This window comes from Pinus tabuliformis, chromosome Q (genome assembly GCF_031772625.1).
Source record: "Pinus tabuliformis cultivar Carrire ecotype Pingquan chromosome Q, CPIR1, whole genome shotgun sequence".
In the NCBI taxonomy this organism is placed as follows: Eukaryota; Viridiplantae; Streptophyta; class Pinopsida; order Pinales; family Pinaceae; genus Pinus; species Pinus tabuliformis.
The window spans coordinates 50,096,538-50,121,939 of NC_142296.1; the positions used below are offsets into that span (position 1 = coordinate 50,096,538).

General features: G+C 37.1%; 1 protein-coding gene across 1 annotated transcript in view; it reads left to right on the forward strand.

Annotated features, from left to right (window-relative positions):
* Window positions 1–16,854: 16,854 nt before the first annotated feature.
* Window positions 16,855–25,402, forward strand: part of LOC149218249 (S-adenosyl-L-methionine-dependent methyltransferases superfamily protein) — a 128,485-nt gene continuing 119,937 nt past the window's right edge. The window contains exon 1 of the mRNA XM_089383865.1: window positions 16,855–17,672. Coding sequence (XP_089239991.1) covers window positions 17,335–17,672 — 338 coding nt within the window. The 5' untranslated portion in view covers window positions 16,855–17,334. The remainder of the gene's footprint in view (window positions 17,673–25,402) is intronic.

The following is a 25,402-nucleotide window of genomic DNA, read 5'->3' on the forward strand; positions in this document are numbered from 1 at the left end:
CTTAACTAATCCTTAGATACCTTAGTTTAATGGCAAAAATTATGATTATTGGGCTATTACAATGAAATACATGTTTTCGTCTCAAGACATTTTGGATTTGGTGGAGAATGGAACTAGCAGATGCAGCAGCATACTGCCTTGTCTCAACCAGAGAGGGATTTGTGAAGGGACAACATGAAGAAGGATTCAAAAGCCCTGTTCTATGTTTTCCAAGCAGTTCATGAAAGTATTTTCCCAAGGGTTGCAGCAGCAATGAAGTCCAAGCAAGCATGGGACACCCTCCAAATAGCCTATCAAGGGATGGCAAAAGTCAAGACAACAAAACTGCAAATGTTGAGAAGAGATTTTGAAACACTTTGTATGAAAGAGTCTGAGAATGTGGACTCATTTTTTACACATGTAATTGGTTTGGTTACTCAAATCAAGTCTCATGGTGAGACACTTGAAGAAATAGTTGAGAAAGTTTTGAGAAGTTTTCCAGCAACGTTTGATGCCATTGTTGTGGCCATAGAAGAGACAAAGGATCTCTCACAATTCTCAGTGGATGAGCTTCATGCATCACTAATTTCTCATGAACATAGACTGAATAGAGCAACAAGATCCTCATTGGAGCATGCCTTCAAGACATAAGTTTCCTTTGGTCAAGGTCGAGGCAGAGCAAGATCATATGCTAGAGGAAGAGAAAGAAGCCCACACAGAGGTGGAAGAAGCAGCCCTTCAAGCTCAAGTGCAAGGGGCAGCGATCAAAATACAAGTCAAGGCCCAAGCCAAAATCAAGCACAAGGTCAGAGGTATGATAAATCTCAAGTCCAATGTCATTACTGTAAGAAGTATGGTCATTATGCAAATGAATGTAGAAAGAAGCAATATGACATAAGTAACAAACCAAGTGTAAATTTCACAAAAGAAAATCAAAACCATGATAGCATGTTTTTAGCTTGTAATGTAGCACAAGAAAAACAAAGTGATATATGGTATCTAGATTCAAGGTGTAGCAACCACATGTCAGGGAACATAGAAATGTTTTCCAATCTAGATGAAAGTGTGAAATCTGAAGTGACATTAGGGACTGATAGCAAAGTCTTTGTCATGGGCAAAGGAAGAGTTAATATCCTAACAAAGAAGGGGGAGAAGAAGTACATCTCATATCTTTAATTTGTCCCTAGCTTGAAGCATAACCTCGTAAGCATTGGACAACTCATGCAAAAGGGTTACAATGTCATCTTCAAAAATGATGTGTGCACAATTTTGGATAGGCCTCCAAGCAGACAATTGATTGAAAAGGTTCAGATGACAAAGCATAGAATGTTTCCCCTAAAGATAAGATCAGATTTGAAGGAAGAAGGTGCACAAGCATAACTATCAATGAACTCACAAGAGGATGGAAGAAAAGAGGCAGTTGTCACACAAGTGAACTATCAAGCAGAGGTCAAAGATGAAAACTGGTTATGGCATTTGAGATTTGGTCATCTCAACTTTGGAGGTTTGAATTTGTTGCATAGGAAAGGCATGGTGAAGGGATTACCACTCATAGAAAAATTGGACAACCTATGTGAAGGATGTATCTTAGCAAACAACATAGTGATACATTTCCAATAGGAAAGTCAGTAAGGGAAAAGGCACCTTTGGAGATTGTCCACTCAAATTTATGTGGACCAATGTAGACACCATCAATTGGTGGCAACCTATATTTATTGACCTTCATAGATGACTACACAAGGAAGACATGGGTCTATCTCCTAAAACAGAAAAGTGAAGTGTTTGAGTGCTTTCACCAGTGCAAGGCTTTTGTTGAGAAGCAAAGTGGACACTACATCAAAGTCCTCAGGACTGACAAAGGTGGCGAATACATCTCAAATGATTTCCTACGTTTTTGTAGGGAACATGGAATTCACAAGCAATTTACAACAAGATATACACCTCAGCAAAATGGTGTAGCAGAAAGAAAGAATAGGACCATTATGGAAATGGCAAGGAGTATGTTGAAGGAAAAGAATTTTCCAAATGATTATTGGGTTGAAGTTGTCGCATGTGCAACATATATCTTGAATAGATGTCCAACCAAAAGCGTCTAGAACATAGTTCCTGAAGAGGCACGGAGTGGAAGAAAGCATAGCGTCACTCACATGAGAGTCTTTGGATGTGTGGCGTATGCACATGTCCCGAATGAGTTGAAGAAGAAGTTGGACAGCAAGGGAGAGAAATGTATATTTGTTGGATACAATGATGAATCAAAGGCATACAAGCTCTACAATCCATCAACCAAGAAATTCATAATCATCATAGATGTTCAGTTCATAGAAGAGGAAGCATGGGATGGAAGTTTAGAGAAGATAGTCAATGTGAAAGCATGTATACCACATGAGGACAAAGAGAAGTTGACAACAACAAACAATTCCTCATCAATGACTCCCTCTACTCCTATTCAAGCACAACAAAGCAGGCAACAAGTAACACCATCAACAAATAATAGGATAGCGTCGCATAGTCAAGCAAGTGCTTCTCAAGCACACTACAAAGCGCAACACCAAGTGACATGTCAAGCCCATCTTCAACAAGCAGAAGAAGACAAAAAATAAAAAAAATTAAATGAAATTTATGAGCAAGATGAGGTTGATAGTAGCGCTGGTCTGAATTCATTATTTGCTTTGTTTTGTCATGTAGATGACCCAATCCATTTTGAAGATGCAATCAAAGAAGAAAAATGGGTTGTTGCAATGGAGGAAGAAATATAAGCAATAGAAAGGAACAACACATGGGAGTTAGTGGACTTGCCGCAAGGAAAACATGTCATTGGAGTGAAGAAGGTCTATAAGACCAAGAGTAACATCAACGGTAAGATTGAAAGGCACAAAGCAAGGCTAGTTGTCAAAGGATACAAGTAGCAGCATGGAAGAGATTATGCGGAGACGTTCGCACCAGTCGTGAGGATGGAGACAGTGCGTACAGTTGTGGCGATTGCCGCGCAACATAAATGGAAAGTGTATCAAATGGATGTAAAATCAACGTTCTTGAATGGAGTGTTGAAAGAGGAAGTGTATGTTGCGCAACCACCTGGTTATGAGGTAGAAGGCCAAGAAGACAAAGTGTATTGGTTGAGGAAAGCTCTTTATGGGCTGAAGCAAGCACTGCATGCATGGTACAGCAAAATAGATGCCTACTTGTTGGACAATGGTTTCAACAAATGTGACGGTGAGCCTACTCTCTACATCAAAGACAATGATGGTAAGATTCTTATTATTGTCTTATATGTAGATGATTTAATTTTTACAGGCAGTGATGATTTCCTCATCATTGATTTCAAACAAGTCATGAAGAATGAATTTGAAATGACTGAATTGGGATTGTTAAGATATTTTTTGGGCATAGAAGTAAAGCAAACAGAAAATGGCATTTTTATCTCTCAAGCAAAGTATGTGGCAGACATTTTGGAGAGGTTTAAAATGCAGAACAACAAGCTCGCACCAACTCCAACTGTCATGGGGTTGAAGTTGAGCAAAGAAGATTATAGCAGCAATGTCAATCTGACATTATACAAAAGTATGATACGCATCTTGATGTATTTGACCACCACTAGGTCGGATATAATGTATGCAGTGAGCTTGGTGTCGAGGTTCATGGAGACACCCAAGGAAACACATTGGCAAGCAGCAAAAAGGATTCTAAGGTATGTCAATGGGACAAAACAGTATGGCGTCTTGTACACAGCAACAAATGATTTCAGGTTGGTTGGTTACACTGACAGTCGTTGGGCAAGAAGTGTCGATGATAGAAAGAGCACGTCAGGATATGTTTTTCATTTGGGTTCCGGAGCCATTTCATGGGCATCCAAGAAGCAACCAATAGTTTCACTGTCAACAACAGAAGCTGAATATGTCGTCGCAACAACAACAATGTGTCAGGCAGTTTGGATGAGAAGGATGTTGAGGGATCTTCGTCACGACCAAGAGGGAATGACAACTATTTTTTGTGACAACACCTCAGCAATTGCATTGTCAAATAATTTTGTCTTTCACAAGAGGACCAAGCATATTGATGCTAAATATCATTTTATCAAAGAGTTGATTAACAATGATGAAATTGTGTTGCAACACTGCAGGTCACAGGAACAATTTGTTGATATTTTCACAAAGCCATTGGCACGTGAAAATTTTGTTTATCTCAGAGATTGTTTGGGAATTGTCAATGGCAGAAGTTGTGATTAAGGGGGAGTGTTGGAAATAATAATCCCAACCACCGTCTTAAATACACTGAGAAACACCATGCTTGCCCGGTCAACTACTGCATGGTTGCGATTTTGTTTGCAGGCGAAAGGACTGAAGTCAGAGCAGAAGTACAACGTAGACCATTCCGCCACATAGCAAAGAAGTCAAGGCATTTAATGAAGTTTAGTAAATAAGCATAGGCAAGCATTCACTCTATGACTGTTGCCCACACTCCACAACACCTGCAAGTTCAGAAAACCAATTACTAAGTAAAATCACCCATGTTGTGTATTAATTATTTTCTCTGTCATGTATTAATATCAAATTTGTATGTTGAGATAAATATGGATGTAAAATTCATTTTGTATGTTGGGCAAGTTAGAGAGCGAGAGTCTGTGAGGTAGTGAGGAGAAAATCGTGGAGGAAATATTGGTGGGCGCGTGAAAACCAGTTTTATGGAGTTTTATAGAAGTTTACTCCACAACCCCAATGATGCGTAAATCGTAGTAAGTTTTTTATGTTTTTCACTTGGAGCTGCAGCCTCCATTTATCACGTGAATGTATTTCTTTATGTTTTGACATATAATATAAAGTGTGGCTTGTTGTGTTATGGTATTAATTTTACACAAGTAAATTTAATGCAACCCTCTTTTGTTTTCTCTATTTTTGTTGTGCGTAAAATTTATGTTTTAATTAAGTCCCTGTGTGGTTGTGATATCCTCGCCGCAACCTATTTTTGAGCCAATTGACTTTTCTGCAACCGAATTTCTAAGTGAGACTCCTCTCCTCTGCCCTGTGAATTTTCTCTAACAGGAGGAGGACAACCCATAGCCTGGTTATTTCTTGCATTGATGCATAATAGTAATGTCTCCAAATCTTTGTGGACATTTAGTAACCAGATGTTTGGTCTAATGACATGCGAGACATTTGAAAGGAATGCCCCAGAAGTTGACATGTTATCAATGGTGTGACTCTCCCCATATAAGATCAATCTCAGTTGGTAGACCCCCGTAAAGTTTTGGCTCCACAAGGAGCCATGCAACCCGTTTGTCCAAACTAGCGAAACATGCATCCTTAGTGTATACAAACATGTCGATAATGTTTCTAATTTCAATAAACACCTTCTTTGACCAAAGTTCCAGGGGAACACCTAGGAGCTTAACCCATAGTAGCCTCTGACCAGGTATCTCCAGTACGTGGTTAAATATATTAAATGAGTGTAGTAGATCCAGGACACTATGTCTTTGGACCCATGGAGAGAGCATAATCTTCTCTATATCAGACTAATTTAATAAATGAAAACCGAACCATTTGTTTAAGAGAACATTGACCTTAGGTTTGTATCTAAGAAGCAGATACCAACTTGCCTCCACACATTTCTTCATTAATTCCTCATCCATCTGATCGAATTCCCAACATTCGACTAAAGTACATTGTTGAAGCCTAAAAATGCATTCCCAATAAGTGTCACAGCCGAAAATCATTTGCTTAATCTCATCAGAAGCATAAACAAGTTTTTGCTGGTGCCTATGACGATTGGTGCATGTGTTTCAATGTGTCGAAGGATGTTTGTAGGCGTTTTGTCTATCACCGATAACCTTAGTATTTTGGAGAGATGACACAATAGGAACTCAAGTAGCATGAGGGTGAGAAGTGGTTGTATTCAGAGATTGCATGTATTGGGCCTCCACCTCCATCGTGACACATGAGCTCCTTTGATTATGGGGATATGTGGCACAACATGTTGCCACCACTAAGAAAAATGTATTGTTTTAAAAATCTAGAAAAGGTAAGAAGTGGAGATATTAACATAAAAGTAGGCCACTAGGCGCATAATCCAGTTGTCACCATGAGGGAAAGCAAGAAAGCAAAAAAAGAAATGGAGATGGGGTTAAATGTATCATGTAGGGGAGGGACACCATTAGGCGAGCGGGTCCAACACATACCTCGTTGATGCCACATCAACCAATTGAGGTGTTGTAGGACACTTATCCGCTGGATGTTGACATCTATCCTCCGTGTCTGGTGACTGGTTCAATTGGTTTAGGGCAAGTTAAGTCAATGCTTCATTCACTTGTCCGAGCATTGTTTTGTCAGCTGCCTTGTTATGTTTGGGCCTACTTCTTGTGCATTTCTGGTCTCGGGTACTTGTGCGGCGCTGCTGGTGTTCCGCACATAGCCATGCCCGTTCTTGGCCCTACAAACAACGAGTTATGGGGTCTTTTTGTTGCTTGTTCAAGAGGTTGTGAGGTTGTTGTCTAGAGTTTAGTTTGCAATATTGGGTTGTTTTCTCTTCCCCGTATGGTGTATTCGTCTACGTTTGTCCCTGTGGTGGATTTAGTTCGACTCAGTGCTGGGTATGGCAGTTTCGAGCTCCGAAGGGTTTTATCAGGTAATGTGGTAATTTTCTGAGTTATACCGACAATTTTTTCTTATTTTGTGCAGGTTTTGGGCTGTCTAACCCCATGGAAGGGTTGTCTTGCAGGTCACTATGCGATTTGCAATTGGAGCTATGGTTTCTAGGGTTCCTGTGGCACGCTAGCATGGAGGAAGCCGACAAAACGAGACCTGGAAGGTAGGACATTGTCCTACCAGCCTATATCTACCTGTGTTTTTTAACACATTTAACTAGTTGGATTATTGTGCCTTTGTGCTTATCTGCCTGTGTTTTTGAACACTTTCAGCTTGTGTAAATTGTGGGTTTTTGGTGGGTTTTGTGTAAATTGTGGGGTTTGAAGCATGAAGACTCTGTAAATTGTGGGGTTTGGGGGTTTGAAGCATGAAGAATGCACTGTCATGTGGCTCTTTATTATCAATGAGAATTTTTTCATGCCATTTTGTTCTGCCGTGTGGCTCTATATGTTGTAATAAGAATTTGTCCATGCCATTTTGTTCTCTCATGTGGCTCTATATGTTGTCCTGGTTTGAAGCACGAAGACTCTGTAAATTGTGGGGTTTGAAAGACACTTACCTGTCTAACATCAATTATGACTCATGTGAAGCTAGGATCCCAATTTCAAATACAAAGAATAGGATCATACCCATAAGTGTTGGGGAGCTCTAAATTAAGTTGCGATATGGTTTAAGGGCCATATTCCTAAAAAGATCTCTAAAGACCAGGAAGAATATAACACTGAACAAACACCTAGTTTCAGGCTCTAAGGCATAAATGGATAGTGAACCTGATAGATGGGAAATCATTAATGTTTAGATCTGTGTTCGTTAATGCAAATAACATGAATCTAAGTTGTGGCCAGACAATTTAATTTTACCATCTTTAGGTAATATCCCAACATTCATATGTAACAAGGATTTACATAATATTTTAAGATTTTTTTTTACATAAATACGAATTGATAAATAGTAGGAATATTATACAACACCAAATCAGGCACTCTTTGAACACAACTGAGCTCTACAAATAACTTCACATGCTTCAGGTTATTAGAGCATTAGATAAAAATGAATATTGAAAGGATAAAATGATGCATCTGCTACTCTTTGATAATTAATAATATGATAACTTTAAAATTTACAAATACAAGATCTGAAAAATTTAGGCCCTCGGGCCTTTCATGTAATGGTTGTTTTCGGCTGGCTAAATGATAACCAAAAAACTCTTTCTTGACACTGTAAATTGTGGGGTTTGGGGGTTTGCGTTTGATGTCGTGTGGTTATGTTGAAGAAATTGTCGTTGGTTTGAAGAAAATGTCATAAGACACCTCATCTGGTTGACATGGCATTAGTGAGGTCTATGTTGGACCCGTTCGCCTAATGGCGTCCCTCCCCTAGAGTTTCTGGTTTTTGTGATGGAGGGTATGATAGGTACATGCTATCAGTAGTCAGGATTATGATTGGTGTGAGTTGTATATTCATGGTGCCAGAGAGAGGTTTGGAAGTCTCTCTGTTTTTTCATGGCCAAAAAATTATGTTAGGAGGAGATACACCGACCATATGTGATTGCAACAAATAAAAGTGCTTGCAAATTCATCAGAGAAGGTGCTTAGAATTAGCTTTAGGGCTTGTATGTTGTTGTATGAAATTGTGTGATTCAGTATAATGTTGTTAGAAATATAAATGTTGTTAGCAGTATAATACATTTAAATTGTTAGCTGTTGTTAGCGGTAAAATGTTGTTAGCTTGTTTGTTTATTTGTTAGATTTAAATTTTAAAATCTTCCTAAATGCATGCAATTTTCTTCACTATCTTTAGTCCCTCCCTCCCTCTTTTCAATTTGGGTAATGGCGTCCCTCCCCTAATGGTTTAAATTCGTGTTGTGAGTTGTATATTCGTGGTGCCAGAGAAAGGTTTGGAAGTCTCTCTGTTTTTTCATGGCCAAAAAATTATGTTAGGAGGAGATACAACCACCATATGTGATTGCAACAAAGAAAAGTGCTTGCAGATTCATCAGAGAAGGTGCTTAGAATTAGTTTTAGGGCTTGTGTGTTGTTGTATGGAACTGGGTGATTCAGTATAATGTTGTTAGGAGTATAAATGTTGTTAGCAGTATAATGTTGTTAACAGTATAAATTGTTAGCAATTGTCAGCAGTATAATACATTTAAATTGTTAGCAATTGTTAGCAGTAAAATGTTGTTAGCTTGTTTGTTTGTTTGTTAGATTTAAATTTTAAAAACTACCTAAATACATGCGATTTTCTTCACTGACTTTAGTCCCTCCCTCCCTCTTTTCAATTTGGATAATGGCGTCCCTCCCCTAATGGTTTAAATGCTTGCATTATGAGTTGTATATTCGTGGTGCCAAAGAAAGGTTTGGAAGTCTCTTTGTTTTTTCATGGCCAAAAAATTATGTGAGGAGGAGATACAACCACCATATGTGATTGCAACAGAGAAAAGTGCTTGCAGATTCATCAGAGAAGGTGCTTAGAATTAGCTTTAGGGCTTGTATGTTGTTGTATGGAATTGGGTGATTCAAACTAGAAAAGTTGGTTAGCAATAAGATGCCTAAAAATGTTGTTGTCACTGACTCCTAACAAAACCATAAACTAAAGCTTCCAAGGAAAACATTAAACTAAATGATTCATTGCTTTAAAGTTAGTGATTTTCTCTAAATAAAAGAGCAGATTTTGATGATTGAAAAAAGCATAAAAACCTGACATCGAAATAAAAATATTTTTCAAATTAGAATTCAAATTCAAATTCAACAGAGTTCAGATTCTTGAATTCAGTTTATCTAACTTTGATCAAATTATCCAAACAGAGTTCAATTATCTACAGATCATATTATCCCAACAAAGTTCAAATTCTTGAATTTTGTTCATCTACCTTTGTTCCTTGATCATCACAATGACCATTAACAAACATTCTCAAATCAAGTAAAATTGGATGTAACTGTGTAGAAGAGAATGGTATTTTTTATCATTTGCATTCCTCAATCTGATGAACTAGATAATCCTTAACTATGTAGAAGTGTAGCTTCTACTATTAAACCAATCAACATATTGCATCCTTACAAAATTTACATTGCGATGTGGTTACAAAAATTATGTCATGCCACCCCTATGTTTGATGGCCTCCATTTCCTGCATTGCCCAAAATTGTTGAGTTGCCTGCCTGACCCAAGTATGGTGGACTACCCAAGATTGGTTGATTAGGATGTGCCTGAATGTTGCCATATGCTTGACTCCAATTTCCTCCTTGTAGCCATGGAGGGACTGAGTAGCCCAAGTGTCCACTTGTGTTACTAACCCCAGCACTGAGTGCAGGTGTCATATAAACACAGTTAGGATTTAAACTTGCACTGGTAGGGGTATAAGAGGTGGGCATAACCCCTGGATGATAGTGGGGGACTTGGATGTTAATCAGGTCTTGGTATGATGGTGTGTGCTCTGCAATGTGGTCCAACATGTTGGACAACATCCTATTTGCCTCAAATTGGCTTGGACCATAGTCTTCCGTGCTTGTCACCCCTCCTCCTTTTTCCAACAACTGTTGAACCTTTCTTGCCTCCCTCTCTTGCCTTGCCAATTGTTTATGATGTTCCTTATCTTCCCTTGTTTTTTTTCTTTCCAACCTTTCCTTTGCTCGAACTTTGCTACTACAGTCCTTGCAACTCTCTTTTCCTTCGCTAACTCCTTCTTTCTCTTTTTAGATTTCTGAATTTCATTGTTTTTTTCAGACTCAAACAATAAATTCATATAATCTTCAGATGTGAGCAACTGTGAACTCCTCCCCAAGCGAAGACAAACTGATGTTAAGTGCCTTGATGATGTCTTCACTCTCTCTACTAGTAACTTTAGGAATGCACCAAGTATTATCTGCTTTGATGTCCCATGCTCCTTAGGACCTAACACTTGGATTTCAACCTCCAGGACAACTAATTGGCCCCCATTGTTGTCTTCTTTAGGTACTTCATGTTGAATAGGCTCCTCTTCCAGTGACCCATTGTCCACAAAATAATGAACAATTTCGGTGTTCAACTCTGATGGTTGTGAAGGCATGCCCATGCTTTCCTCATTGGTGGTAGACACATTATGTGTGTTGATATTCATCATGGCCTCTACCAACCATGATGGTGGGCTTACTTGGGTTGGCATGCTCAATTGCTCATTGTTTAATCCTGTTGCATTATCATTTGAAATCAAGTTTGCATTTTCATTCACTTGATCAACTGCCTCATATGGAATATCACATGAAGAATTGGCCAGTGGTTCAATGGGTGTGACAGCCTCCATGATATTGACAGTTGGTTCATGACTAAACTATGTCTCACTCACATGTTCATCATCATCACCATAGAAGTGCCCTTCAGAAAGGGACATTATACCTTCAGCAACAACAACATCTTCTTGACCATCAACATGGTCTTGTAAGTTCTCTGCTTCTTGACCTTCCACATAAAATGCTTGGCTACAACCAGTATCATGCATAAGAGCATCAACATTAAGTGGCCATATACCAGTCCTCCTAAATCTAGCCTTGATATTAGAAGGTGTGAGAGCCCTTTTAAATGCTTTACTTGCAAGCTCAGCTAGCTCAAACCTCTTTACTTCCACCCCTAGATTCTTCACCATCCACAAAGCTCGCTCGACCTTGAAATAGTTCTTGAAAGGCCCAAACATGCTAACATCAAGGGGTTGCAATCTGTGAGTGGTATGAGCCAGCAATGTTAACAGGTCAATGCCCAAATTGTTGGCCTCCTCAATTGTCTGCACAACCATGTGGCTTCCATGGCCATCTAAAATTAGTAGGTGTTTGTTTTCAGGCAAGACACCACCTGGTACAAATGCAGCAAAGTGACAAAGCCAATTCAAGAATAGTTCCTTTGTCATCCATGCATGGGGATGTGCAACCATGCATGCACCTAGTTCACAGTTATGTATATAGTTTTTTAGTTGTGTTTTACCTTTGAATAGATAAAATCCTGGGATTGAAGAACCAATTACATTAACACAACAAAGAATAGTGATCCACTCCCTGCTCTTAGTCATATTTATGCTCCCTCTCTTGGAAATTACCCGCATACCACAATCCTTCATTCCTGTAAGCCTGTTTCATCACAGTTCCATATATGGTCTGGGGCATATGAGTGTTGCTCATATGCAATGAAAAGAGTGTTGTAGAACTTGGACACAATTGCAGGGCATATATTTAAAGCCCTATCTCTGTCAAGGCCCTTAGCTATACGTAGCACAAGGTCTAAATGCCTTTTTTTAAACCCACTCCACTAGGATTTACCAGGAAACCCATCTTTGAAAGCGATTGGCCTCCCCTGACACATTTTACCTACTGTGGATTTAAGTTGTATAAGCTCTAACCCATGTCCCAATTGGGCCATCTCCTTACACCACTCAACCACCTTGTCCTCCTCCTCTTCAGTCATAATTGTAACAGGCCCTCTATACTTTGTATTAGTCAACCCATTTATCCAATAATGTATGTTAGAGGCAACAATACCATGTTTTTTGCAGAGGCATAGATTGAATATCCCTTAAACTCGATGTCATCAATTGCAGCTAGCATGTCTTGCTTTTTCCAGCCTCTGATGGCACTGATTTTCTTTGTTGAACTTGCACCTTGCATTATGGTTGAAGGTGGCTTTGTGGTTGATGGTGGGATAGCATGATCTACCACCACAATGTCCTTTTCAATGACATTATTGGGCGCATTGGGAGCATTCACATCACCCCCCCCCCCAACAATCCTCATATGATAAACTTGATCGCAGTTGGCCTCCCCTCGCCTCCTCTTGTTCCTTGCACGATCTACAATAGAAACTCTTGGGATTGCCGCAACAACCTGCAGAGTTACCACGAAATTCTGATTTTAAAAAACTGTATTAGAAAACAAGGTAATTCATTGGCCTTTGCAATCAATGAGCAACAATAATCAATGCTTTATCTATATATTGTAACTGAATACATCTCGGATCTGAAACTCATAATTGGAAGGGTTTTCACACATAAAATTTCATATTACAATAGGCTTGGAATAATTAAATTCACAGAAAGAAACAAGAAATCTAGAAAGAAACAATGAGGATTCACACATAAAAATTCACACACAAAAATTCTTTCTAGATTTCTCTTGCAGGGTTGTGGGCTTTATTTGATTGATTTGTCTAGGCTGTGAGGATCTTCTAAGGTCTGTTGCATGTTATTGATGATTGGAGTGTATTTTTTCAATCACTTGTAAGCTTACTTCTCCTCAATAGTGACCTATTGCAGACTGTCGAAAAATATCAGGTCTGAAGCATTGTTATTATAGTAGTCTGATATTGAATTGCAGGGGTCAGATTTGAGGTTACAATGGCATTGACCCTTTCTTGCATTTTAACTTCTTTATTGATTCTTAGATGATTTTTTTTGTTATCCAAACATTTAATCAATGTCGTAATCTGCTTGCAATTAGTGTTAATATTTGACTTTCCTTTTCAACTTTAAACCATGACTTTGGTTTTTTTGCTTCCTTTTTCTTTTTGTAACAACTTTGACATAACACAGTTTCTTCAACCCAACTATTTTTTTGTGTCCTCAAATCATTGTTCTTGGCATTCATTTTATTCCTAGTTGGTAAAAATATGAGTTATTAGGAAGAGCTATTCCTTTTTCTTTTTGTAACAGCTTTGAAGTAACACATTTTCTTCAACCCAATTATTTTTCTGTGCCCTCAAGTCATTGTTCTTGGCATTCATTTTATTCCTAGTTGGTAAAAGTATGAGTTATCATGAAGATCTATTCCTTTTTCTTTTTGTAATAGCTTTGACATAACACAGTTTCTTCAACCCAACTATTTTTTCGTGTCCTTAAACCATTGTTCTTGGAATTCATTTTATTCTTGGTTGGTAAAAATATGAGTTATCAGGAAGAGCTATTCCTTTTTCTTTTTGTAACAACTTTGACATAATACAGTTTCTTCAACCCCAACTATTTTTTTGTGTCCTCAAATCATTGTTATTAACATTCATTTTGTTCTTGGCTTACATTTTATTCCTAGTTGGTAAAAATATAAGTTATCAAGAAGAGCTATTCCTTTTTCTTTTTGTAACAACTTTGACTATTCCTACTCTATCCTAATTATTATAACTAAACTATATAAAATATATCTTGACATCTAATTCTTTCTTTCACTTATCTTATAAAAATCACACTATCTAATTATAGTTCCTCTAAATACTAACATAAATACAAGAATGTAGCTCCTTTCTATTCAGGATAAGATCTTTCCTTACAAATACATACCCTATAAACTAAAAATCTCCTAGAGTTTATATAAAGAGGAAGTAACAAATTGATGTCGGTTATATTTGACTTTCCTTTTCAGCTTTAAACCATGACTGGATTTCACAATCTCACAGGGATCACTGGTAACTCCCCTCTGATGATACAATGATAAAATTAGTGTAGGTCACAACTTTCAACATAAACACCTTTAGCCTTATATATTTGTCTATACATATCTGTTCAACAACCAAAATGAAAGAACATAATCTACACTTTCTTTCTCAACTCAGAACCCATACAACTTGTTACATTTAATTCACATGGTATATGATTTCCAGACATTGTAAAGACAAGTTTATGCAGGACCTTGACAGACCTTAATGGAGATAATATAACATGTTCTCACAACTATTACAATTTGGGTTTTCCACACCTAATGGTGCACTATATGCCTTCAATGTTGCCCCCTTATATGCAGAAGCTCAACATAGTCCATAAATCAATTGAACGGAACTGTGATCTGTCAGTTTCTGGTCCAAATTATCCAACTTATCCAGTTTCAGTTCTTCTCTAATTGGAATAGCTAGTCTTTTCAAATCATAGGCCTTTAGTGCTGCCTCTCCTCTATAAGTTTTTTCTAATTATAAATAATTAGAACCACTAGTAGATAATTGTAAATGGTGTAATTTTTCTTGAATAATAGTGATGAGAACCTACATTAATAGATAACAACCAATAATAACTATACCCACTATTAGTTTGACCACTAAATTATAATTGCCAAGTTAAAGAGCAATAAGGGGTGGTCGAAAGATATTAAGTTTAATATCGGAGTTAAACAAGGTTGCCCCCTCTCTCCTACCCTATTTGGCATTTACATCGATAAGCTAGAAGGTTGTTTAGAGGAAGCAGGATGTGCTGGCACGATCTTAGCTGGGATAGTCATCATCCTTCTTCTCTACGCTGACGATATTGTTCTTCTCGCAAGGTGCCCATTTGATTTTGATAAGCAACTTATACTTCTTAAGGATTTCTGCTCTACCATGGTATGATTGTTAACACTGACAAAACAAAAGTTATGATTATCAAATCCAAGAAGGACACTTACGCTAATTTTATGTATGACAATAGTAACTTGGAGGAAGTGTCTTCCTACAAGTACCTACGAATCGATATTCATCACAAGCTCAACTAGAACTATAGCATTGAGAAAAGGATTAATGGGGGATGGAAAGCTTATTTAGGTCTTGAAAATATTTATAAAACGACAAACCTCGTAATGTGGGATAGAAAGAAGTTTCTCTTTGAAAATTTAGTCACCCCGGTTATCTTATATGGATGTGAGGTTTGGGGTTGAAGCATCTCTAGAGAATCCTGGAGAAAGATTGAGTGAATCCAGAAGTGTTTTATAACGTATAACCTCAAAATTAAAAGCAACACACCCTATCCTATTCTCCTTCTAGAAGTGGGTCTTTCCCCTATCGAGAGCCTAGCTATGACTAGGCTTCTGTTGTACAAGCACAAACTCAATAACATAGGAGACCATAGACTTCCTAAGCTAGCTTTAAATTCCAGCCAAAACCACCTAAGTCTCAAACGAGGTTGGTATAAAGACACCAGGGCCTGGTTAAACCATTGGGAGATCAACGAGAATGTTGCATTGCAAAACATTAATAACATTAAAAATATTGTTACTTCTAAGTTCAAAGAAAAAATGTGGTGTGAGAAAGATTAAGCAGCTAAAAGAAAATTAAGATATTATAAGGAGGTCATAAACTCCACCCTAGAAGATCATAAGTATTTCTCTGTTTTAACTAGCTCAAAGAAGAAAATTAATATAGCCAAGATTAGAACGAACTCTCATGAGCTCCATAGTGAAACGGGTTGTTGGGCAGTTCCTAAAACACCATGGATGGAAAGGTTCAACCATCTCTGTGAGAATACGAACATCGAGGATGAAAATCACTTCCTCTTAGAGTGCCTCGCGTACAACCACATTAGATCTCAGTTTCAAAATCTTTGTTGCAATACTGACCTTCCTAGCCTTTTACGTTGTCAAAATTACAGTGAGCTCGGGAGGCTTCTCTCTAAGCTTTTTGAGCATAGGAATAAAATCTTAAATCAAACTAAATAATTTGTTTCTTTAGGTCCGATAAACCAAAATTTGGTCTCAGTGGACGTTAACCACCATCATCATCATCAATAAGTTTTTCCACTATTCAATATATATCAAAAACAAATTAATTAACCTTAATAATCGAAATTCCAAATTCCATATCATTAAACCATAACAATCAAATTTAATGTCATTAAACAATGTCAATCTCTAATTTAATATCATTAAACAATGACGATCTCTATTATAAATTTAGACGAAAAATACGTGTATATATAATTTTTAAGGCAAATCAATTAACCTTAATAACCCAATTCGATGTCATTGGACAATCTTTATTATAAATTCAATAAACCTTAATAACCCAATTCGATGTCACTGGACAATCTTTATTATAAATTCAATAAACCTTAATAACCCAAATTCGATGTCAATCGACAATCTTTATTATAAATTTAAACGTTATATATATATTAGAGGGCAAATCATTTAACCTTAATAATCCAAATTTAAACGTTATATATATATTAGAGGGCAAATCATTTAACCTTAATAATCCAAATTCGACGTCATTAAACAATGACAATATTTATTATTATAAATTTAGACTGCTTCCATCATATTATAATTAAAGTTAGATTTAATCAAACTCAAGAATCTTATAATTGAGATTTCATGTGTACGAATTTTAACATAATTCATGAAAAGCTATTTAAAAACACAAAAATAAATATATAATTGGGAATATGAATTTTAACATAATTCATTAAAAGCTATTAAAAATACACAAAAATAAATATGTTCGAATGTATTTCAACGATACTGGCCAATGAATGCCCTATCTCAAGCATTTGCCCAGAAATCCATACATTGCTCACATAAAATTCGAACACAATCTCCTCGACCACCCTATTTACTTGATTTTCAATTCGTTTAAGAAACTTTCTTCACTGTCTTAATTTAATAATTCGTTCAAATTCCATTTAAACCGTATTCTATTTCGTCTGACATACTTTATCTACCTACTCAAAACAAGTTTTAGTCACTCTGCAATACTTTCAGAGTCCCGACAGCTCTTTGGGAAGCCCATTCATCCTCATTTATATCTTCTTTCATTCCCTTGCATCTCTGCTTCTCTTGCTGGTGGAAAATGCTGTTTCTAGACCCCAAAATAGAAGTGTAAGTATTAAAAGTCAGACAGAACAACTACAGACAGTTGTGGGATAGTTGCAATCTGAAGATGTGCGTTCAACAACTATAGAAAAGGGTTAAACTTGCGCACATTAAGTGCAGTATTAGATCCAGTGTGCAGATCAGAGCAGAGGCGACCATATGGCTCCAAACGGCATTACCATTCCAGTACTCGCAGGAGGTTCTGTGGTGCTCGTTCTACTTATTTTACTTCCTGCACTCTTTTATAATCGTCAGAGTCCCTGCGTATGTTACAGTAACGAAGATACTCAAATTGTAAGAAATAGGTCAGATCGAAATGAGACTCAGGTTGCCGTACATGATCCAATAGGGCCATCTGACGAAGATATTAAATGGGTAAAATCACAGCTTGATAAAAACCATTTAGGGGAACCGCCCAACACACCACAAGAATGGCATCAGCTCCGTAAAGGCATCAATCCCCGGACCAGAGAGCAACAACTCGAAGACCTTCGCAAGTAAGGTTTCTTTCCTGTTTTTAATCTGCAAGATGTAGACTTAAACAACTCATAAAATAAATAGTCAGTTCAATTCATTAGATTAGTGAGAACATTAAGTGGAAAAATAGAGATTTGGAAACCCTTAGATTTAAAATTGTGAGATTTGAGAAACCCGACAAGAAAATGTAATTTGGCCAACAAACTGATGAAGAAAATATAATTTGCTTAAAAATGTAATGTAATTTAATTTGTCTTTTCGCCTAACAAAACGTTATGCAGTTCGTTTCAGACCCATAAACAACAATGTAGTCAGTGTGAATTAAAAAATACATGTCTTTTGTTCATTAGATCAACGAGAACATTTATGTGGAAAAAAGAGATTTGAAAACCCTTAGATTTAAAATTGTGAGATTTGAGAAACCCGTAAAGAAATTGTGATTTGCTTAACAAACCCATCTAGAAAATATAATTTGCTTAAAAAATGTTATGGAATTTGTCTTTTCGCCGAACAAAACGTTTAGCAGTTCGTTTCAGCGACTATAAACAACACTGTAGTTAGTATGAACTTAACAAATACATCTTTTCAATTCTTTTTCCTTTTAAACTTTTTCTCTGGAAAAAACTGTAATTTCATTATATATATAGTAAACAAAATTACAATTTGCAGATGCTTTACAGCATTATATAATATCCTTTAAAAAGGAGCTATGACTTTCGAATGAGGCATTATGTCAAGACTTCCTTCTTTTGCCCGACCAAAACTAAATCAGACAAAAAATCAAGAGTGTACTCGCTCCCCTAACAATTAGGACAGGTCTATATGGAACCATCAATTTATCATCTGTTCCCCGGGAATACATATAAAAAGCTATACAGAGTCCAAATATACAAAATTCGAAAAGAAGTATCATACTTTCCCAAACTCATAGTGCATATTAAACACACCATCTCTGATTTAAAAACAGGTTTAGATTCAGAAGATATTCCATTCTCTTCCTCCCAGATCTTCCGGTATCTTGGATCCAAGGAGACACTTTCTTTGATAATCCATCTGCCCGTGAGTCCTTTCCATGTAGAAGTGCTGATAAGAAATAGAGATAAAAACTGATTGTACAGTAAGGATCTCATTGAGAATTGCCAGTAAAAGAAAATTATGTCATTGATATAAACCCTTCATCTGGTTGATCACTAACTTTGAAGTCCCAAATACCTGAACCTTCTGTGCCTCTTTATCTGCTGCCAGTGTGAGAGACAATCTCAGGGCAATAAGTTCTGCATGGTTAGTTGTACCTCTTCCCAAGCCAGCTTTGAATTTTATGCAGTGGGAGTTCGACAGATAAACTGTACCCCCTCCACCAGAACCTGAGACTCCCCCTTGAGCAGCTCCATTGAAATAGAACCAAACTCCTGATTCATCGACCTGCTCCTCTGTAATTATATTTGTGTTAAATTTTCCTTAACCTAGCACCTGACACTTTATTAACTTAGCAGATTATGGATCTACTAAGTAAATGGACAACTATGTTCTTAACACAATTAGCAGAAGCAAAATTACACCAATCTCAATCACACGGGACAATACAGATTCTGCCCAATCAACAGTTCATTAATAACTATATTAGAACCTACCTGGGTTCCTGTCCTGGGATAATGGCCCAACTGAGAAATTTACAGTTACAACATACCATGGATCTGATGCAGCTGATTAGGCCCTATGTCCGTCTTTGATCTCATTGGCTGATCTGGATTTCTTATGCTGCATTTCTGCACTTTCCTTGCAGCCGGTATACTAGAATGGAAGTCCTTCTCCACTCAACACGGATATGCCTCTCTCAATGTCTTGTGCTATTGCATGGTGTCTCTTTCTCCTCTCCTTAGACATGGGTTTATAACTTTACATTGAGCTAAATCCCTAACCCTAATCTCCAAAATGATTGACAACTAAGATTAGATCTCGCCTCACTTGAGATTGACGGTTTAGATTAAAACATAATCACTAACATCAATACTTTACTTTTCATAAGTTTGTTTAGTTCAATAGCCAATATAATTAATTGTGTGCTTTTCCTAAGTTTAGACTTAGGCTATGTTACAATAGCAACTTACTCACACTTGAGCAAGTATCCTAAGGAGACTTTGGGTGATTTTTGCACGCCTAGACACTTAGGCCTGTGCGGTACTTGCTCAAGCTACAAACATCAACACTCCCTCTTAGTGAGGGAGGTACTTCTGCCCCCTGAAACTGGCTTTGATCATGGAACTACATTTGTTGCCATGGCTGCTCCTTTTGAACTCTCCCTCTTACCAAGGGAGGTACTTCTGCTCCTTGAAACTGGCTCCGATCCTGGAACTGCATCCACTGCCATGGCTGCTCGCTTTGAATTGGAAGCCTTCCCTACCACCTGGTTCAAAATCATCCTAGAAGACCTACTCCCGTTGTTCCTAGAAGATTTTTGCTCCTGAACTTCTTGTAAGGTCATCTCATACCAAGAGACTTTCTTGTAGGGATCTGCTGACTGCTCATCCCCACTTGAATTTGGAGGCTGACTCTCTTTGAATTGCTCAACTTTCGGACCTTCTTGCTCCTTGTTCTTTGTCACCATTCCACTTCTCCTTATGGCCCATGTGCTAAGTCCTTTTAGCACCCACAAGAAAACTGTTGGTTTATAGATCTGCAAAGGTTTTTCTCATGGATTTGTCTCAGTCCTTTGAGACACCTACTAAAATTAGTCTGCCTCTAATCCCCCGACTGGTATGGTCTCCCTCTCTCCCTTTGAAAGGTGACCTCCGCCAATCTTGCTGGTAGCACTAAATTGTGGTTTCTTTTGCTGGCCACCTTTGTCTTTATACATGACTTGTATTGTCTCCCTTATGCTTAAGTCAATGCACACTCAACTCGCACATAACCCACATGCTCCAAACCCTTGTGATCCTTGTCGCTTTCCATGATCAACTGGAATTTGCACTTGAACTTGGTGGCTCAATCTTGAGGTAGTCATGTTGTCTTTGTTGCGTTGGCTAGCCTGATATACTTCTTTGCCATGCTTTGACTGTCTCTTAGCTCCCGTTGCCCTGAAACTTTGCTGACTATCCTATGTTGCTCATTTGGTATACTAATGTTGAAAAATGTAACTAGTGTCGGTCTTCATAATTGTATTTAAGTCATGATGTAATGTATTTGTCAAAAGAAAGAAAAATAATTTTTATTGTAAAAGAAATTGACTTATTAAAGCATGGGTTTCATGCTTGGGTCAATGATTTTTAGGTCAAAGCCTCCATTGAAGGATTCTAGGTTTTGTCTTGAGTCAATAGAGTCATTGTCATTTTTATTAGACCCTTCTTGGGCTTTTGTATCATGTAAAAAGAATTATTTTTGAGTCAAAAGAGTCATTTGTCACTTCCACACCAAGTCAGCCTTGTCCTCATGAAGTCGACCTGGATTAGGGCTATTCGACCCAACTTAAAGAGTATATATAGAGAGGAAACTCGACCTATATGAAGCACACACTGCACAAGTTCGATCTATAAGAGAGAGGCATAGAAGAAGAGCGAAGTTATAGGAGAAGGAAGGAAGAAGTTGGGAAGACAAAAATCGAGTTCTTGGGCATCTCTCTCTCACGCGTGTGAAGTTTCTGGGCTGAAGTTGGGGCCGAAATTTCTGAACTTACTGTAGGTCCGAAATTTTGAAGCTGGGGGCTGAAATTCTGGATTGAAGCTGCATCTGTGAAGTTGAAACTTGGAGACTTTGGCAGGGATCATTTACTTGAAGGAAGTACTGACTTGGTGATTAGAGGAGGTCCTTGTCTAGGTCTAAAGGGTTTTGGTCTATCTCAATTTGATTTACTAGTGGAAGAGTTTGATCAGGTTTTCCCCTATAGAGGGGTTTTAGCCCTGGCTGAGTGCCTATGTCTGGTGTCGTTGATCTTCATGTTTTGATTTGATATTTGCTTGATTAAAAGAAGATAAAAGAAGAACATAAAGATAGTTAATAAGACTACAATAATATCACAAGTAATTATCAACACAAGAAAATCTTTTTGCCTTTCTGATTATTGGAGCTAAGGTGAAGAAGAAAAGAAAAAGGCAGCTTGAAGATCTACTGAAAGGGTCAAAGGATAAGGATCATATAAGAAGAGGAAGGCCTACTATATATATCAAGAAAAGAAGACATGACAATGAAGACATAAAATGAGTTAGAAGGTGCCTCCAACTACAGGGCATGGAAGAAGATAATGGATCTTATTCTTGCTAAGCTTAAAGTTTTGGATTTTCCCAAGGAAAAGTTAAGAAACTTACAGATGATGCAGGGAAGGAAAAGTACAGGGAAACTGACATATTGGCCATCAATCTAATAGTAGATGGAGTGAAGGACAATCTAATTCCATACATATCCAATATAGACTCTGCACAAGAAATGTATGAAGCCCTCTCCAAATTGTTTACCATCAAAAACATTGGTCAGATAGCTAGTCTCAAGAATGAACTAAGAAAAATAAAGATGACAAAATATGGTACTATATCATCATATTTTGTAAGGATCTCTAGAATAAAAGATGAATTCCAAGCCATTGATGAAGTTGTACCAGAGAAATAACTCGTGATTGTTGCACTACTAGGTCTACCAAAATCTTGGATCTCTTTTGCATCAGGAATTAGCAGTTAAAAAGATACACCAACCTTTGAACAAATGTTGAATTCATGCAGTCAAGAAGAAGCTTGCATCTCATTAGTAAGTGACAAAAAGGAGGATGAAGAAAACAACACTTCAAATGCCTACTCAACTCATCACAAGAAGAAGGGAGTATACAAGAAGTTCAAAGGACCAAAGATGAAAGTTGATCTATCAAAAATTGAATGCTACAATTGTCATAAGATAGGATACTACAAAAGTCAATGTCCTGAAAATCAAAGAAATAAGAAGAGAGAAAGAGAAAATGTTGCCGATGAAGCTCCACCTAAGATGAACAAGACTAAAGAATTCAAAGTCAAAGACTTATACTACCAAGTCTTCTCTCACATATCCTTCTAAATCTACTATTCTAAGGTTTGTAATGTTTTATGTTTTGATTTTTAGGATTCATAGATCTAATATGTCTTGTTAGAATTTCTTGAAGTTGTAAGTATCCCTCAAAAAGATTGGATTAAGAGGTAGCCTTCACCATTTTACCAAAAGATAAGTATATTGTTCTTTGTTTCATTTTCATGTTTGGTTTCCTCCTCACATCGAGATTTGTTTGTATTGCATACTCGTAATCTTTTCTTATTATTTCCCTTGGTAAGAAGACTTGCAAAATACACAAAGATTATGGAGGAAAGTTCAAAGGATAGACTTCAACCATGAAAGAAGTTTTGTTGCAAAGGAAGCCCTTCAAGAATTGATGTCCTACAAGGTTTGTTAAAGAACAACTCAAGGTCCCTTCAAGAATTGGTATCCTACAAGGTTTGTTAAAGAACAACTCAAGGTCCCTTCAAGAATTGGTATCCTACAAGGTTTGTTAAAGAACAACTCAAGGTATGTCATAAGATTTGTTGCAAGGTTTTCTTTGTACAAAAGGTATGATCATGCTTCTTTTGAAATTTGCTTTACACTACTAACATCTTTATGTCTAAGGTTTTGAATCTTAAAGATTCTTGTTAGGGTGATTTATCATTAGATTGAATCTACCCTTGTTATATTGTCTCTTATCATTTGGTCATTTTTGTGAAACCCTAACCTTTAGGGTTCACTGTAAAACCCTAGCCTCTTGATGCTAAGGGTATGTCAATGTTGATTATGAAACCTTGGTCCTTTTAGGGTTTGTTGATAAAGTCTAGAACATATGATAAAATCGTATTCTTTTGAAGTTTAGGGTTTTGGTAATGTCGTGGTAGAACCCTAGTTCTTTAGGGTTTATTGTTAATGTCTAAGTTATTCAATGAAACCCTAGATTTTTAAGGTTTGGTGAATTAGGGTTTATGAACAAAACCCTTATAATAGTTACAATAAGATCCTATGAATGAAACCCTAGATGTATATTCTTTCGTATTATCGATACGCTAGTCTGATTAAATTTGTTGTATATGTAATCTCTATGTCTTGATGTTTGTATCTTGGGTTTACCTAGTAGACATTGATATTAGATGCTAGTGCATGATAATGAAACCCTAGATATATATATGCAAGTATGCTATCTTGATTGTTGATGAAATTTAGGGTATATATAACAAAACCCTAGTAGAGATTGATATCCTAGGGCATGATAATAAAACCCTAGAAGTATATTGTTTTTGATTACTGATATGGTTTAGTTTTGATGATGAAGTCTAGGGTTTGTAACGAACCCTAGTAGAAGTTTGACATGAAATTCTAAAAGCATATTGTTGAAACCTTAAATGTGTTGTTATTTTGATTGAATTGCTGATATCTAAGGCTTTATGTCTCGAAGATGGAGTCTAGGGTTTATGACAAAACCCTAGCAAGAAGTTGAAGTCTAGTATGTAAAAAGATGTAACCCTTGCTGATTATGAACCTAACTAGGTTTAGGTATTTAATGTCCAAAGCTTGAATGTTTTGATGCTTCCATTGTAATGATATGATTGACTTCATGCTTCTATATATTTGTATTTGGTTGTACTTGCTATTAAAGTTTTGCAGGTACATAATCTTCAAGATGTTGAAGATGTTCGTAATTGAAGATGATAATAATGATGAGCATGATGAAGGAAGCTACAAGAATGATGATGATCAAGATGACCTTGATGCCATAAGAAAGAAATGAAGCCTTGAAAGGTTGAAATCTGTTCAATGTTATAATCGAAGGAAGTTGTTGAATTGAGAGAGAGTTTGGATAAAAGAAAGGGTATATCTCCCAGGTTAAGAGGGAGGGCATATTATGATAGCCATAGCAAATACCTTAAAGAAAAAATGAAACCGAAGTATGAATGAAAGTACTACAGACAGGTTTGTAAACAAAAGATTTGAAAAGTACCGAGGTTGTATTTAGTGCTACTGAAGAAGTTAAAGAAGAAGAAAGCTTCTGACAAGTTGTATTTGGATAACTTGATGATGATATAAGTAGCATCAAAATGATTGAGGACCTTGAATGTTTGCGTTTACTTGTATATATATTTAAAGGTTTATTTCTGATTGGGGTTGTGATTGTGCAGGATCTCTCCATAAAAAGAATTGAACGTTTGAAGCATTCTTGGATTGGTGGAAATATATATTTGATTTAATTAATTAGGAGAGATAAAGCATCTTGGGGTGACAAGATACTTGGGAGGACATTTGGCCGACCTATGTGTTGATGTCTAGATCTCGAAGTAGGGAGGGTGGTGTTGGTCATGGAGCTCCGACCTTTGATACACACCTAGATCCCTGGGTTGGTGTTAAGCCTGATGGTACCTAAAGTGGCTAAAACTTGAGTGCACCTTAGTCCCACCCGATTAGAGTACCTTGGTCAGGTATCTAATGTGTAGCATCGCGTGCGCTGTGATTCTTCATAGAGCATACCATTTTGAGATCTTCCATGTACCTTTGTATATGTTGATTTTAGTAGCATTGGATGTGCTCTATGTCTTAAATTCTGCAGGAAGGCTTGGGCACATATATTCCAAAGAACCCAGAAAGCGTTTTGGGAAATTCTACCTGGAGACAGTTTTATTAAAATAATTAATTATTTTTAATGGGACGCTAAGTCTAAACTTAGGAAATTAAAATAATTAATGGGTATTAATCTAACTGTGGCTGTAACCTCTAGAAGAAGACG